We start from the raw sequence: 18,416 nt of genomic DNA, 5'->3' as shown, positions 1-18,416 counted from the left end.
CTAGGCTGTCATTGATAATAAGAATTTGTTCCTAACTAACTTGCCTAGATAAATAACATAAATACCCACGTGGGTGAATTAAAAAATTTGCTGGTTGTCGTGGTAATACTATGAAAGTTTAGATGCAATCACTATATAAATTCAAAGATTGAAAAGCCTGGGAGGAGAGATGACTCGAAACGATTCGGTTGACTGTTTTATGTGTGGATTAATCCTCGGATTTCAGGTAAAATAACAACTCAATGTTTACATCCCAGGACAAATGAGCTTGCACCAGCAAGCTAGCTAAATAGGACAAATTGGCGAGCAAGTGCAAGCTAACTAGCTAAATTGCCATACATGTTTAATGCTTTTCGACCTGTCCCCAAATTAATGGCATTGGTTGAGTTTGTTTTGATATTATAACCTGCGTATCGTGATCGCGTTTGGTGTAGAGGGACAAAATAAATGTGTGCATGATAGCGCCTGCGCGCAGCCGGTTTGGGTTCCGTGTAACGTTACACATACTGTATCGATGATGATGATGATATTCTGTAGGCCTATTATTCAACTCTAAATAGCCACTACTAGTGAGACCACATGAGATGAGACTTGGGACAGAGCTACCTGTAAAAATCCCTCCGCTACTCCCCTCCTCCAAAAACTGACTTCCGGACACGGCAACGTTGTTCCCTCCCTCTCCAAAACCAAACCAGTGGACTTTCACTGTACGCACGTCCATTTAACGGATATCCGAACGTCTACTCGCAAGTGTCGGTTCTCGTAGACAGCGTTTTGGGGATTTCTGAGCGGTCGCCGGTGGTTGGGTTTTTGAACTGAAGGTCCGAGAGGACTCCTTTCACCCGTGGCTGATTTTAATGACAAAGGAAAGAACTGGGAGTTCGAAAGACGCGAATTTGCAGGATGGAACACCTATCTCTTCTACTCTTGTTTTTATCGATGGGTAAGTTATATTTGAAAAAGGGTTGTCAAACGGTCTGATAATATCGTCATAACGCGTGTGCTGTCGTTTAGTGGAACATATTAGACTGACATGTACACGCGGGCACGTTTTCACTTCACCTGAATCTCCATTGACAAAGCAATTAGTCAAATTAATTTAAAGGTAACGCTATCAACATATTTTTACTGATCATGCTGTTTCTCCTAAATTTAATGACATGACTGAGTTTTTTTCCAAAACGTACCTTTTTTAATATATGAATAGATTTTCCCACGCCCAACTTCCTAGTTACATGTAGGCTACCGTGGTTGGTCACAGATGAGGGTGTGTGGCAATTTTCCATTTCAGCTCTTGAGCCTTAAATCCCAGTCGAAACTTTTAATGGCTCAGTCGGTAGAGCATGGCGCTTGCAACGCCAAGCGTCGTGGGTTCGATTCCCGGTAGGGCCACCCATATGTAAAAGTAGTGGCCCCAGCCGACTTGTAAGTCGCTTTGGACAAAAGCGTCTGCTAAATGGGATTTATTATTATTATATTAATCGTTCAATCAAAGGAGAACAAGCGAGATAATTGATGTCATTAAATGAATCAAAAGAACCCTGACAATGGTCCAGTTACATGGAGGCAGTATAACGCGATGGGTAGCCGTCCAATTCGCATAGATCCCCTTGATCAGTAGACAATTTAACTAATGTAGTTGAATTTGGACTGGAGCACTGTCCACCACTGATGGACTTGTGCTAACCAATGACTAATAACAGATCTCCGTGATCAAGGCAGGAATATCCTTTTCGTTTAGTTGACCGGACCCATTTTATTTCACAACGGTGTCAGATTGTGTAGGATGGGGAGTGTGTGTCTGGCAACGTATACTCTGCGTCGCATAAGGAAGGCTTCCCTGTGCCATTGTTTGTGTGAGCGGCTAAATTTAAATTAGTGTGGTGCCTTGAGATTATCAAATGTCTCCAGTTAACATGTCTCCCACCTTCATGGAGCAGGGGTGTGTGCCCGTCCGCCCTTTCCTACGGCTTTAAAGGCTTCCGCATGGTTCCCAGCCGAAACCGTTCAGAAGAGTTCGTGCATATTATAACGATATTTTTTTCTTTCTTTTGGGATTTTTCTTGAGGCAAGCCGGAGTCTACGCCATTTCGTCGTGACTGGTCAGTATGGATTCTGCAGGAAAGTCTGTCATTCAAAGTGTATTCATACACTTTATTTTAACTGAAATACTGCACCAAACAGCGTAGTAATGTCGCGTTTACATTTTTGTTCAGTGTCCATGTAAAGTGTTGGCCCTATGTTTAATGATCAAAAATAAAAGATCCCAGAAATGTTCCATACACACACACCTTTTCTCTCAAATTTGGTGCACAAATTTGTTTCCATCCCTGTTAGAGAGCATTTCTCCTTTGCCAAGATAATCCATCCGCCTGACAGGTGTGGTATATCAAGAAGCTGATTAAACGCCATGATCATTACACAAGTGCACCTTGTGCTGGGAACAATAAAATGCCATTTTAAAATGTGACGTTTTGTCACACAACACAGGGCCACATATGTTTTGAGGGAGCGTGTAATTGCCATGCTGACTGCAGGGATGTCCACAAGAGCTGCTGCCAGAGAACTTAATGTTAATTTCTCTACCATAAGAGCCTATTTCTGCTGTGATGCAATTACGATGGCACACAGAGGCCAAATTGAGCTCGTACTGGCTTTCCGTGCACCACTCTGCGCTGTTCGGCGAACCGCAAGGAGTATGAATGCCCAGACTTCTGCAGAGGCCATATCACTGTAAATACTGCACGGCCAATGCAGATGGTGGATTGTCCATGCATCGAATTGCCGTCGACATTAAGCCCCTCCATTGTCCTCCATCCGGGCCTCACCGCAGACCACGCGTATGGCATCATGTGGGTGTGTGGTTTACTGATGTCAATGTTGTGAAGAGTGCCTCGTGGTGTTGGGGTTATGGTATGGGCAGGCATGAGCTACGGACAACGAAAACAATTGCATTTTATCGATGGCAATTTGAATGCACGGAGATACCGTGACGAGATCCTGAGGCCCATTGTTGTGCCATTCATCTGCCGCCATCACCTCATGTTTCAGCATTCTAATGCACAGCCTCATGCCACAAGGATCTGTACACAATTCATGGAAACTGAAAATGTCCAAGTTCTTCCATGGCCAGCATACTCACCAGACATGTCACCCATTGAGCATGTTTGGGATGCTCTGGATTGACATTCATGATAGCGTGCTCCAGTTCTCGTCAATATCCAGCAACGTTGCACAGCCATTTGAGGAGTGGGACAACATTCCACAGGCCACAATCAACAGCCTGATCAACTCAATGTGAAGGAGACGTCGCACTGTGTGGTAAATGGTGATCGCACCAGATACTGACTGGTTTTCTGATCCATGACAGATGCATATCTGTGTTCCCAGTCATGTGAAATCCATATATTAAGGCCTAATTCATTTATTTAAATGGACTGATTTCCTTATGAACTGTAACTCAGTAAATCATTTTAAATTGTTGCGTTCATATTTTTCTTTAGTATAAAATTGCGTGACTAAGATCTCCATGGCAAAAACGTCAATTAATGACAGTTTTTCAAGCTAAGGTCTTTATACGGGAGTACATGAGCACACATTTGATTTTTCCTAACAGTTTGGCTTGGCACCAGTCGATATGAAGCATGCTGCTGATTTTTAGGTCTATAGCCTAAACCAGGGGTGTCAAATATACTGCACACGGGTGGTTTGAGTAAATGTATTTAATATACAAACTTAATATATTAATATACTTTTATTACTAAAACCATCGAAACTGTAGAAATGATAATGGACCTACATTAATTTATTGGCTCTCCAGTTCGCAGAATCACAAATGAAGTCTAGACAGTCAGAGTATCAAACTCCAAAAACAATGAAAATGAGTTTGACAACCCTGTCCTAAATAATAAATACATGCACACCTCCCCAAACATGTTGATGACGTACTACTGCCCTAGCTCTCCAAAACCCTCTGTGTGTGTGTGTGGTTTCAGCAGTGTTTAAACAATTTTTGCAAAATATGCTCATATGCCCCTTATCTTTCATATTGGCAAGAAATAATTTTCCAAATAAAGAAAGATGGACTTCGTGCAGCAGTTTTGCACAGATCAACAAACTGTGTCTCCAGTTGACGAACTATACTTCCTCAGATTACAAACAGGTGTTCGTTCGGGGATGCTAGACTGCTAATTAGCATAGGTGGCCACTTATGTCTTCCGTAAACAAGTGATATGGCCATGTGGGAACATTAAATGACTACACACCTTTTTGGGGTTAAACTTTTTAAATGATATATTTATATATGAAAGATGCGTTATGTCGACACAACCATACCGCAAGCGATGCGTGTTAATGTTTGAGCAAGCGTCGGGGCTCTGAACAACTCCACGGGTCAGAAGATACTGTAGCGACCCGCACAGACAGCTGTGTGTTATGTGTTAGGCTAGGAGGTGGTTGTGTTGTACTGACCAGTACCCGGTGTTCGCGGGGTCCGACATGTCAATCAACCTGCTATCTGCCAATCACGGGAATGCCTGGAATGTTCTGATGCCGGGCATCCTGGTGGTTGGCGGAGTGGCGTGGAGGGGGGGTGGAGCATTGGAAGTTAAGACCAGGTTCAGCTTTTTGTTCTCTCTCTCTTACGTCTGGGCTTCCCAAGAGAAGGTCACGATTGGCTTGTGGGTTATCTGTTATCTTTTTGGCGTGTGCTACGGCCCAAACAGTAGCCTGTGTAAAGTTGGTTTAATAAAACGTCAATTCGCAAACTCAAGCCTCTGTCTGGACAATTGCTCATTTATGATCTAGTCAGGTCATTACAATACTATCGTGAATAGGCCCGAAAGGAGTTGGCGCCTATGAATGGGGTACTACTGCCCATTCTTCCATTTGTGTGTGAGCGAGATTCCGATAGCCTGCATTATTCGGGTTTGTAGAATGAACACAGCAGGAAGACTGTTCAGATGCTGTATGATTCCGTTGGTCTTTCTGATGCGGTAAATCCATGATCTACTACTCATAGACCACCTGACCAGTTAAGTCTCTCCACTTTCCTCTCCTTAACTGGGCTGTCTCATGTTGCTTGTTTACTCTGTGGCCCTACGACTCCGACTGTTTGTTTGGATAAGAGTGACTTAAGAGTTGCGTGCTAATATTAGTCACACTCCTAAGTGGTGTCCGGACAATATAATATCCCTTCTCTTATGACGTAGGGTAAGTCAGAGATGACACCCCCAGAACCAGACTGTTCCAGCAATGTTTTATGGACCACATTCCCTCAAGCGTCTATTTCTCCAGTTCCTTGAGTGTCCCAAAATGCTAGGACAGGAAAAAGGGTTAAGTATACTGTGTGTCAACAAGGTGTTTTGAAGTGCTATGTTAATCACTAAGGGTCCAAGTAAGGCAGTGGTGTAGGATCATATTGGAATGCTGCCAACGTTACCATTAGGAGTAGAGTGTGATGGAAATGTTCCCAGAAGGCTTTGCTCTTTGGTTGTTCCAGTTGGGATTTAACAGGGACTATTTCTGGGCTGTGGGGTCGTTCTTTTGAAAGCTGCTGGTGCATTGTCACTTTGTTCTTTCCAAATGAGCTGACCTCTATCATTTTTCCTGATACTGTTCTTTGGTTTGTGGTTTGTGGTGTGTGTGTGTGTGTGTGTGGGTGGGGGAGCATGTGTTGCTCCATGCTGGCCATGGCATGTGCACGCTCTTCCCCTATGCCCATCCAAACAAGCCTGTACTTCACCAATTTGTAAGTCGCTCTAGATAAGAGCGTCTGCTAAATGACTTAAATGTAAATGTAAATATAGGTGTTTCTCTCTAGCTAGAGTAAGTGGTCTAGGCTGTTCCTTTCTCTAGCAAGACTGTCTCTCTATGCGTGTGTCAAAATGGTCTGTAGTGGCTTTCCTTCTACTCCAGTTTAAAAATGTTACCATCGGCTTTGCTTTCACCTGTTACTATATGTCAGTGGGAATAAAGGAAAGGAGACAAGGAGAGCAACCACTTCAGATTATTGATTCACCCATTGAGTGCAGCGACGCTAGGGTTCAGGTGTCAATATGTGGGCGTTTTTATAGAACACAGACCCACGCACACTGTGGGTTTGGAATCACAGAGGAATCAAACCAAAGGTAGTATCTAAGTGTATATTTAGCCTGCCCTGTGCTAAATATATCCATGTATCTCTCAACTGTATGCGTATAGTTAAGCAGAGAGACTTTCAAGAGGTTAGCTAAGGAAGTCTGATGTGGTAGGAATGCTGTCATTGTGTGGGGGATTTTGCTGATTTTATGTATCTGTCAATGACGTGTGTTCTCTCTAGGTGTATCCCATGCCAGGGTGGTGTCTGTGTCCCCTGGCCCTCTGCTCCGTGTGGAGGGCCAACCTGTCTCACTGCGCTGTGATGTCACTGACTACGAGGGGCCCAGGGAGCAGGATTTTGATTGGACTATGCAGCAGGGGGAGGCGGGGTCTATTCATGTAATCTCCACCTTCGAACCAAAGTACTCTGACGTGTCGCTAAGCGACCGGGTGGCCAGTGGTGACCTGAGCGTGGTGCGGCTGGGGGACAGTGTGGTGGAGCTGAGGATACGGGAAGTGAGGTCTTCAGACAGCGCCACGTACCTCTGCAGTACACCCAGTACGGACTCTGTCTTCAGCGGGAACTACAACGCAGGGGTGACGCTCAAAGGTGGGTCAGACACGAGTATGAGAGAGACTTATAGACTGTCTTAACCATCAGTGTGGAATCACCGTATATCCATTTAGGAGAACTGTATTAACTTCAAACTAGATTAGTCAGACCTCCATTATGACTTCTAGTTTACATACTGAGGTTGGCTGGTTGTGAAGACCCATACAGCGTGTGTGTTCATGTCCTCTTGCTGTGATTGTGGTTCGTGTGATCTATTGAACACGGCTCATATCCCTTGCTTACACATGGCTCGCTCTCTTAAGCTGGTGTGTTTGTCAGACCACACACACACACACACACACACACACACACACACGTCTGCTTATATACTGTTTACACTACAGTACACTTACATGGACACAGCTGCACTTTCCTTAGATGGACTGGTTCAGGATCAGCTATGTAACTTTTAACCCCAATTATGCTAATCTGCTTTGGGGAGGGAAAACCGGTTCCTAGATCTGCTGCTTTGGGGAAACACTAGTGAGAGGTGATCAAGTGTTGATTTCACTCATGTTCACACATGTTCAGTCTTCTAACACACACACTTGGAGAGCAGATGCCAGATGGGTGTATTTATCTTATGTCAAATGGGGGTTGTTATTTCTGTTGAGCTGACTATAGCACTGTTCTGAACAGTGTCTGAATAAGCTGAGGGAGAGGAAAAGAAAGAGGCTTAGTGGTGAATTGTGCTGACGAGGAGAGCTGGAACAGGTAGCGGGGTGAGATTATATTGTAAAATCTAAGTGCTCTTGAACTAGTAGGTGATTTTTAGTGCTGCTTGTAGCCGTGCTGTAAAACAATGTTTCATGGTGGTGTAGTTGAACTAGTAGACGGTTTGTATACACAGTACAGTGAGATCCATTGATGTAACACCATGTAGTGTAAATTAGTTTACTCTGGTATGAAGTCACCTGTGTAGGTGAGGCAGTCCACTGACCTCTCCTATGGGTGTGTTGACACAAACCGCATTCTCCACCAACACTTTCAGTTTTGTGTTTGCTTGACTCGCTTGTCTAATTTTTTTCTTCCAACTAAAGTGGCCTTGACATGTATACAGTGCATTCGAAAAGTATTCAGACCCCTTGACTTCTTCCACATTTTGTTACGTTACAGCCTTATTCTAAAATTGATGAAGTATTTTTTTTTTCTCAATCTACACGTTACCCCATAATGACAAAGCAAAAACAGGTTTTTCATATTTTCACGTGTGTGTGTGTGTGTGTGTGTGTGTGTGTGTGTGTACGTACAGTTGAAGTCGGAAGTTTACATGCACCGTAGCCAAATACATTAAAATGCAGTTTTTCACAATTCCTGACATTTAATACAAGTAAAGATTCCCTGTCTTAGGTCAGTTAGGAATACCACTTTATTTTAAGAATGTTGAATGTCAGAATAAAAGTGTGATTTATTTCTTTCATCACATTCCCAGTGGGTCAGAAGTTTACATACACTCAATTCGTATTTGGTTTTATTGCCTTTAAATAGTTTAACTTGGGTCAAATGTTTCGGCTTGCCTTCCACAAGCTTCCCACAATAGGTTGGGTGAATCTTGGCCCATTCCTCCTGACAGAGCTGGTGTAACCGAGTCAGGTTTGTGGGCCTCTTTGCTTGCACACGCTTTTTCAGTTCTGCCCACACATTTTCTATAGGGTTGAGGTCAGGGCTTTGTGATGGCCACTCCAATACCTTGACTTGGTCCTTAAGCCATTTTGCCACAACTTTGGAAGTATGCTTGGGGTCATTGTTAATTTGGAAGACCCATTTGCAAGCAAGCTTTAACTTCCTGACTGATGTATTGAGATATTGCTTCAATATATCCAGATAATTTGCCTCATTTGCCATCTATTTTGTGAATTGCACCAGTCCCTCCTGCAGCAAAGCACCCCACAACATGATGCTGCCACCCCTGTGCTTCACGGTTGGATGGTGTTCTTTGGCTTGCAAGCCTCTCCTTTTTCCTCCAAACATAACGATGGTCATTATGGCCAAACAGTTCTATTTTTGTTTCCATCAGATCAGAAGACATTTCTCCAAAAAGCATGATCTTTGTCCCCATGTGCAGTAGCAAACCGTAGTATGGCTGTTTTGGTGCAGTGGCTTCTTCCTTCCTGAGCGGCCTTTCAGGTTATGTAGTCATAGGACTTGTTTTACTGTGGATATAGATACTTTTATACCTGTTTCCTCCAGCATCTTCACAAGGTCCTTTGCTGTTCTGGGATTGGTTTGTACTTTTTGCACCAAGTACGTTCATCTCTAGGAGAGAGAACGCATCTCTTTTCTGAGCGGTATGGCGGCGATGTGGTCCCATGATGTTTTATATTTGCTTACTATTGTTTGTGCAGATGAACGTGGTACTGTCAGGCATTTGGAAATTGCTCCAAGGATGAACTCCCAAGAGGTCTACAATTTTTAGTTATTTTTTCCTGAGGTCTTGGCTGATATCTTTTGATTTTCCCATGATATCAAGCAAAGAGGCACTGAGTTTGAATGTAGGCCTTGAAATACATCCACAGGTACACCTCCAATTGACTCAAATTATGTCAATTGGCCTATCAGAAGCTTCTAAAGCCATGACATTTTTCTGGGATTTTCCAAGCTGTTTATAGGCACAGTCTACTTAGTGTATGTAAACGTCTGACTCACTGGAATTGTGATAGATCATTTCACTGTCTGTAAACAATTGTTGGAACAATGACTTGTCCTGCACAAAGTAGATGTCCTAACCAACTTGCCAAAACTGTAGTTTGTTAACAAGAAATTTGTGGAGGGGTTGAAACACTTAGGTTGTAGTCATTAACTCATTTATGTAAACTTCTGACTTCAACTGTAAAATATATAATATGTGTGTGTGTGTGGAAACAGGATGCACCTGAGCTCAATACTTATGCAAATAAAGTGTTTCCGTTTTTTATATAAAAATGGAAATACCTTATTTGCATAAGTATTCAGACTCTTTGTCATGAGACTTGAAATTGAGCTGAGGTGCATCCTGTTTCCATTGATCATCCTTGATGTTTCTACAACTTGATAGGATTCCACCTGTGGTAAATTAAATTGATTGGCCATGTCTGTATAAGGTCCTACAGTTGACCGTGCATGTCAGAGGAAAAACCAAGCCATAAGTTCGATGGAATTGTCTGTAGAGCTCTGAGACGGGATTGTGTTGAGCCACAGATCTGGGGAAGGGTACCAATATATTTCTGCAGCTCTGAAGGTCCGCAGGAACACATGGAAGAAGTTTTTGGAACCACCAAGACTCTTCCTGGGCCAAGCGGACAGCTCTATCGGGGAGAAGGGCCTTGGTCAGGGAGGTGACCAAGAACCCGATGGTCACTCTGACAGAGTGCCAGAGTTCCTCTGTGGAGATGGGAGAACCTTCTCTGTAGCACTCCACCAAACAGGCCTTTATGGTAGAGTGGCCAGACGGAAGCCACTCCTCGGTAGAAGGCACATGACCGCCTGCATGGAGTTTGTCAAAAGGCACCGAAAGACACTCCGATCATGAGAAACAAGATTCTCTGGTCTGATGAAACCAAGATTGAATTCTTTGGTCTGAATGCCAAGCATCATGTCTGGAGGACACCTGGCACCATCCCTACAGTGAAGCATGGTGGAGGCAGCAGCATGCTGTGGGGGGATGTTTATCAGCGGCAGGGACTGAGGGACTAGTCAGGATTGAGGGAAAGATGAACGGAGCAGAGTACAGAGATCCTTGAAAACCAGCTCCAGAGTGCTCGGGACCTCAGACTGGGGGCAAAGGTTTGCCTTCCATCAGGACAATGACCCTAAGCACACAGCCAAGACGACACAGGGGTGGTTTCGGGACAAGTCTCAATGTCCTTGAGTGGCCCAGCCAGAACCCGGATTGAACCCGAGTTGAACATCTTTGGAGAGACATGAAATGGCTGTGCAGCAACGCTCCCCATCCAACCTGACAGAGCTTGAGGATCTGCATGGGACCAACTCCCCAAATACAGGTGTGCCGAGCTTGTAGCATCATAACCAAGAAGACTTGAGGTTATGTCATTATGTGGTGTTGTGTGTAGATTGAGGGAAACAAACGATTTAATCCGTTATAGAATAAGACTCTAACGTAACAGAATGTGGAAAAGCGTGGAAAAGTGTTCTGAATACTTCAGAATACACTGTACACTCACACACACACCACTGACAATTATTTGCTCCCGCCCTGAACAGACTGAATGCTGCTTCTGCTATGACAACTGTTCATGATCCACTGAATGGCTTTCAGCACATTCAACATTAATAATGGTTTTCTGACAGGAATATGTTTAGCTAGTTGAGGGGGGGGGGGTGTTTAACTGATGAGTGTGACTGATTTGGCAGCTCCAGGACACTAAGTCCAATATCAAAGACTTGGTAGAATGGCAGCTTACTGAGCTTAGAGTAAGAAAGTTCATCAGAATATGAACACTTCAAAGCACAGTATCATTCTTGTTTAGAGGCTGAGGGAGTGAGGAAGAGGGTAAGAGAGGGAGTGAGATGAACAGACATTGCGACAGGCATACATTGCCTGTCTCTCGCTCTTTCTCGCCCCCCCCTATTTCTCTTCTGTTTATTCAGCTGTGAGGTTCAGAGTAAACAGGGCTTCTCTCTCCTCTGAAGTGATTATCAAATCTAAACGCTCCTTACACATACTGTTGACAGCCTAAACCGTGTGCTTTTTTTGTGTGTTGGAGAGGGGGGTTAGGAAAAGGGGCAGATAAGGAAGATGCGCATATGTAAGCTTTACATCGGTATTATATTTTTCATGGATTATAAAAGCAGTAATGACTCTTGAAGATGAATGAACATGATGAAATGTTGTTGGTTTACGGCAACATCTGTTAGCGTTCTCTGTCACTATGACATTTAACAGTAAAGAACCACGTCGCTGTAGTGAAGCAGCAAATTAACGACGCTAGGAGTGTAACTGTCTGTCCTTTCCCTACAGTCATTGCTAACACCCTGAAGGTGGCCCCGGAGGCCCCAGAGCCCGTGGTCCCCGAGGGTGGCGACATCACCCTCTCCTGCAACGTCACCCGCCACTTCACTGATCCCACCTACCTGTCCGTCACCTGGTCGCTACGGAGACCAGGTATCCCATTGGTGGACATCCTGACCGTTGGCCCAGATGGGGATGTGGTCGCAGGAAGTGCTTCCGCCCAGCGCTACGCTAACGGAGGGCTCCGATTGGCTATTCGCAGAGATGGGGCGTTTGGATTGGTTGTTGCTGGGGTGACGCAGGCTGATTCAGGGATGTACGTGTGCACGGGGAGGCAATGGATTCACGAGGAAGGGGGTCAGTGGAAGAACATCGTGGAGAAGGCTGTGGAGATGGGAGCTGTGGCAGTCACACCTACAGGTAAAGGGTGTGTCTTGTATGTACTTTAGTATGTGAAACGTTCAGCCGATCCTGAATCACTCCCCTTTGACCCTAACCCCGAAATATTTGCAGATCTGTACGGTCTGGATTGGTATAAGCAGTTCAATGGAGCTTCCACAATATGGCTTCCACCTTACAGACGTAAAAATATTGAGGGTTAGGACCAGCTGAGAGAGAGGGATCTGGGGGATGGTTGAGTGGTTTCTATGGCCCCTACTTTGTTTTAGACTAGCAGCATTTCTTTGTGTTGGAGAGGCTCTTGACCTAGAGATCCATCTCAGGCCCTCCCCCTGTCAGGCCTTTATCCCTGGGTGTGTGAGGAACCCCTGACACACGAACACACACACAGTGGTTGCCTGGGACACCATATCCCCCAAAACCTCTCCTACATGGTGAGTGATTTTAAAATGGGGTGAGAGACAGAGGGACTAGCTTAGCAGGAAGACAACATCCTTTACATGCAGTATCTAAGTACAGACTAGTGTAGCCATGCAGCCACTATTGACTGTCTACTGAGATGCTAAAGTAAAGAGGATCGGAGAAGTCTAACAGGGGCCTTTGTCCTGGCTCTCTTGTCTAAATATGCATAGTGACGTCATCTCACCTACCAGATATCCCAGTCTCCTATAGTAGCAGTATCCAGGATTTAATTTGAGAAATATAACCCCCTCAAAATGGTTTCGCTTCTGTTCAGTCTCTGGAGTCATGAGTCGTATCATGTTTTAATTTGACTTTTCCTTCCATAGCTTTGAAACTCTTAACATTTAGCCTCAATCATTCTTGGCGTATATTCACTTTTAATTGTTACCCATTTATACTTGACATTTTGTGGGTTCTAAAGCTTTTGAAATTGGCTTTTTAATAAATAGTAATCCTTGATCTTCTTCTATATGTGGGTCTTTCAACTTCTCACTGTTGGTTCTTTTGATCTGGATGGTTTTAATCAAGTTTTACATGTTGAATCCCTTCTACTCCGTCTTCTCTTGATGTGTAGAGTACTTGTATCTCCATATCCAACTGTGCTGGAGTGTTCTATAGTTTCACCATATTGCTTCTACTTATCCAACCGGTCCAGTTCTACAGGTGTCTAGGGGTTGTTTCCTTGTTTATTGGTTCTAACGGCAGCCATTTTGTCTTCTCCCTGCGCCTTCCAGCTCGTTCCCTGTCTGTTGTGGCCAAGTCCAACACCACGCTCAACATGGACGACACCCTGACCCTCACCTGCCTGGTCTCCGCGGGTAACTTGGCCTCCCTGGCCCTGGAGGTCACCTGGCTTGTGGACGGACGCACAGCGGTCAGCCTGGGCCGTGACGGGGTGGTCTCAAACGGGTCCCCCTCGGTGGGGCTGGAGCGGATGGGGCCAGGGGAGTTTAGGCTGGTGGTGAGGGGGGTAAGGGGGTCTGACAAGGGGATGTACTCCTGTAGGGTCCGGGCCTGGGTCGGAGGAGGAAGATGGTACCAGGCTGCAGAGAAGACCTCCAACCCAGTACAAGTTCTAGTCACACAGATCAGTGAGTGAAAGTGCTGTTAAAATATCCACTATCTTTTTCAGGTCTTGAAATGCAGTCCAACCAAGATTACCATATCTAACATACTATTAATAGCATTGGCCTCTCACTAGGCTTACTTTGAACACACATGCTTCACCATGGCAGTACATTAGTGATGCCTTGTCCTACACAGGGACACACAGGAACGCATCACACAGGCACCCGCAGAGTGAGCCTATCCATTAGACAAGCCTTTTTTCTGACATACCTGCCCCCACAGTGAAAAATATTGATTATTCATGCCTGTTAAGGCCTAGCTAACTCCTTTCTCTAGTTTTACACCCTGTTTCGCTCCCTCTATTTAACCAGGCAAGTCAGTTAAGTACAAATTCTTATTTACAATGACAGCATGGTTGCTCTGGGACCTAAGCGGTTGTGTAGGGTGTATATGACCTGACAGGTTCAAGGTGCCGTGGGATCACTCATGCCATCCTGTGTGTGTGGGTGGTCGTGTAGGAATTCATTAGTGACCACTGTTGAACTTATCCATTGCAAAATGTTTTGCAATGGATAAGTTCATGTCATCCCTCTAAGTTTGGTATAGATTTTCATGACCTTTTTGGCCAGTGGTTCTCAACTGGTTTTTCCTCGGGTTGTCTCAGTCCCGACCCAATATTCTCATGGCGAAAAGAATTGACTAAATACAATCTGGATTTTTAAAAATGTTATATAGATAGTAAATATAGCAATTCTATGAAAAGGGAACAACATTCCAACCTCTCACTGTCATTAATTAAATATTGCCCTATATTCTTGATGAGGAATGTTAATGACAGGGTTGGATTTCTGAACTTTAAATGTTGTTCATCATTTGTTGTACTATAGACCTGAGGAGTGTCATAGCTGAGGGGCTACACCAGAAGTTGGTGTTTAAGCTTGGAATGTACGGAGTCTAGGGAAAATGATCACGTGGCAGGCATTGATAAGGGGAGAGAGCCATGGATTAGTGATGGAAAGGGGCCCAGGTCACGCTAAGGGAGAAAGAAAAGTTTATGGCCCGTATCACTTTGTATCTTTCTTGCTAGGCAGGAAACTGTTTGCTCAGATGTGTAGGGGTAGGCTCAACATAGGAGAAAGGGTTCAATATCAGTGCTTGTGTGAAGTATCTTTGTCTAATGCAGCTGTATTGACCCTCTGGGAAGAATAAACTTGGTTTGAGCTTTTATAGTGAGTTTTTACACTGAAAATTAGAAGCTAACAGTAATAAACTAACTGGTTTGAGACTTCCAAAATCAACCAAAATAGTATTGCTTATAGAGTTTTATATTAACACTCTGAAGAAACCTCCTGTGACCCGACTCCAGCAGTTGAGAATCGCTGCTTTAGGCTACGTGTTGTATTTCTGTGTGAGGAAATGCCATAAAGTCCATTGGGTGATAATAAGCAACCCCACTGCTCCTAGTGTATGAAACCATCTTAGAAATCAGATCTTGAATGCTCCACACAGCAGCTGTTTGTGCTGCAGTAGCTGTGGGGTTAAATCTGCTCTGGAACTAGGTCTGCCTGGTGCTGGTTCTCTAGAGTCCCAAACCTGACGCTCCTCTTGACACACACACACCGCTGTGCAGTGAAAACGGTCATGGAGGAAAGGAATGCGTAGCCAGAGTGTAGGAGTTCCCCTCTAGCACCACAGAGCCCTACACCAACAGACTCACCAACCGAATGTAGGTGTTGGTGGATACTAGCTGTCTGTTTTCTGTCTGCCATTGTGCATGTTGAGAGAAGTGCCCTGGGTTAAGCCTAGTGGGAGAGGGTCGTAGGCAAGGCCAGACATCAATGAAAGATGAACTGTGCCTATGTCTGGAAGACCGACGCACGCACACACACCCAGACATTCACACTCGCACCCAAATCCCATGAAATTCAGACCTACTACGCTGAGGAAATGGTAGTATACAGTGCCTTTGGAAAGTATTGAGACCACTTGACTTTTTCCACATTTTGTTACGCAACAGCTTTATTCTAAAATTGCTAAGAAGCTTTTTTTATTTAATCAATCTTCACCCAATACCCATGACAAAGCAAAAACATGGTTTTAGAAATGTTTGCACATTTATTATACATTAAAAATACCTTATGTAAATAAGTATTCAGACCCTTTGAGCAAAGTACAGAAATCCTTGTTGAAAACCTGCTCCAAAGCTCTCATTACCTCCAGACCTAGGTTGAAGGTTCATCTTCCATCTGGACAATGACCCTAAGCACACAGCCAAGACAACACAGGACAAACCAGGAGTGGCTTAGGGACAAATCTCAATGTCCTTGAGTGGCCCAGCCAGAGCCTTGACTTAAACCTGATCGAACATCAATGGAGACGTGAAAATAGCTGTGCATCAACGCTCCCCGTACAACCTGACAGAGCTTGAAAGGATCTTCCGAGAAGAATGGAAGAAACTCCCAAAATACAGGTTTGCCAAACTTGTAGCGTTATACCCAAAAAGAATCGAGGCTGTAATCGCTGGCGAAGGTGCTTCAACAAAGTACAGAGTAAAGGGTCTGAATACTTATGTAAATGTGATATTTGTTTATTATTTGTTTTTGCTCATTTATAAAAAATATAGCAAAATACCCCATAATGCTTTGTCATTGTGTGTAGATTGAGGGGGGGACTATTTAATACATTTTAGAGTAATGCTGTAACCCAACAAAATGTGGAAAAAGCCAAGGTCGGAATACTTTCTGAATGCAATGTATGTAGTAACGTGCGCACACACACTATCCAGGATACCACTATAAACCTCTGTCCAACAGTAGAGGTGTAGTATAAAGAGTTGGAAGTCACTGTGTCCTTCTAATCCCTATTGGAGCTACAGAGGGGGCTACCCTGGTGAGTCTTTCCTTGACTGATTGGTACTATTCTTTGACTCTATCTGCAGTCCATCACAACCATAGGTACTGTTATGTCACAACGATGACGGAAGCATGACACACACACACCACAGGTGGCACGGCACCTTAGTTGTGGAGGACGGCTCATAGTAATCACTGGAACGGATTCAAAGGATTGGTAACATAAACATGGTTTCCAAGTGTTTATCATTCCATTTATTCAATTCCAGCCATTATTATGAGCCGTCCTCCCCTCAGCAGCCTCCTGTGGTTACACGCGTGCACACACACACTTAATGAACTTTACCTAAAGGTGCAATATGCAGAAATCCTGTTTGCTAATATTCAAATAGTTCGCCTAATTTCAGTTTGTGACAAAGCAAGCAGTTATTCTGTAGATAATCACACTGTACCACACCTTTTCAATAGCCCAAAATCTTGTTTTTAGTTGTTTTAGGCTGTTGCACAAAACCAAAATTAAAAGATGCCAAAACTTTCAATGAGGATGACAGATCTATAACTCATATTTCTACGTGAATTTGGTCTTTTCGCCCAAAAAGTGACATGTTTACAACTTTAAGTTGCTGTTCTTCCTCCGTCCTACAAACCCCCCTGTGGTGTTAGTGCTGTGTCACCTCTCCCATAGAATCACCCAGAGTCACCATGGAGTTCAATGGGTTTTCTCCAGTGGAGGCTCCCGAGGGGAGGGGGAGGACCATCCTCAGTGAGTTTCATAAACATGAATGTTACACTTTTTAGATAAAACAATACAAAATATATCCACCAAATCATTGATTTAAACATTGTTTTGCAATGAAAGTCTACAGTAGCCTCAACAGCACTCTGTAGGGTAGCACCATGGTGTATGAATGATTCACACCCTAGATCAGCTAGATGCAGGCAAGAGTGTGGAAGGTGGTATTGAATGCGTCACTGTCTCTCACCTTGATTACAAAAAATGACCTCGACCTGCGCACCTATGTTGACTTTCAGTCATAGGCTAGGTTGTGGCAAACTCATGATGGGGATAGGGAAGATTAGAGTATCATGTAGTAGCCTAAACCTATCAATGTTACATTGAGCTGGGTGAATCCAATATGCTGTAACAGAAAATAAGGAGCTTTGATCATTTAATAAATGATCATTCTCCCTCATCATAAATGGCACCGACCACCACTGGTTCTCTCTCCATGTCACCTTCATGTCTGAGTCAGGCTTCAGAATGCTCAGTGGCTGCTTTCAGCTGAGGGAGTGGAGGAAAAGTGATGATGGAGGGTGTTGACAGGGTGGAGACTGAGTGGAGGAATGCACTCTGGGTCATATCTGGTTCAACACAGACACACACCAAACACCCCAGTGAAACCAGAGACCCTCCGGTGAAGGCCGGAGCTTCTTGGCAGTGGCGAGGGTCCTCTGAGAACATTCATTGGAACATGCTTAGTCCCTTTTCTTTCTCTCTCGCTCTCCTTTTCTCTCGCCTCGCTCATCCATCTCTCTGTCTTCACTCCAGATAGAACACCTGCTTGCTCTGTCCGAATAATTAAATCTCCCCTTGGCGTTTTAGTTTGTGTCCCTGTGTGTGTGACACAAACTACATTAGGTGTGTGTGTGTGTGTGTGTGCAGACACGTACGCTTGGGTGTGTTTTTATTATTTATCGGCACCAATGTTGAACTATTTTCATGATATATACAGCATTTCATTAGTTACGTCTGGTTTGTGTGGTAGTCTGTATGAACAGGTGAACTCTAGTACGTTAGTAAACATCTTTCGAGTTCAGATGGTCAGGTAGTTCCTGTCTGTAAGTGAATGGTATCTCTATGGTAACACACCAAAACACTTGAAAACGGAGCAGAACTCCACACTCAAACGTCACACACTGTGTCGCACTCTTAACTCCCAGGGAAACATGGTGGCTGAAGTATATTGTTCCCTCACTGTACGAGGTCAAAGTACAA

At 44.2% G+C, this 18,416-nt stretch overlaps 1 protein-coding gene across 1 annotated transcript in view; it reads left to right on the top strand.

Annotated features, from left to right (window-relative positions):
* Nucleotides 1-619: 619 nt before the first annotated feature.
* The window catches only part of LOC135542745 (prostaglandin F2 receptor negative regulator-like), a 55,843-nt gene continuing 38,046 nt past the window's right edge, over nucleotides 620-18,416 (top strand). Inside the window, exons 1-4 of the mRNA XM_064969918.1 lie at nucleotides 620-943; nucleotides 6,320-6,688; nucleotides 11,649-12,059; nucleotides 13,235-13,591. Of these exons, the coding sequence (XP_064825990.1) occupies nucleotides 904-943; nucleotides 6,320-6,688; nucleotides 11,649-12,059; nucleotides 13,235-13,591 (1,177 nt within the window). The 5' untranslated portion in view covers nucleotides 620-903. The remainder of the gene's footprint in view (nucleotides 944-6,319; nucleotides 6,689-11,648; nucleotides 12,060-13,234; nucleotides 13,592-18,416) is intronic.

This window comes from Oncorhynchus masou, chromosome 6, assembly GCF_036934945.1.
Source record: "Oncorhynchus masou masou isolate Uvic2021 chromosome 6, UVic_Omas_1.1, whole genome shotgun sequence".
In the NCBI taxonomy this organism is placed as follows: domain Eukaryota; kingdom Metazoa; phylum Chordata; class Actinopteri; order Salmoniformes; family Salmonidae; genus Oncorhynchus; species Oncorhynchus masou.
This window is presented reverse-complemented; position numbering and strand designations above follow the sequence as displayed.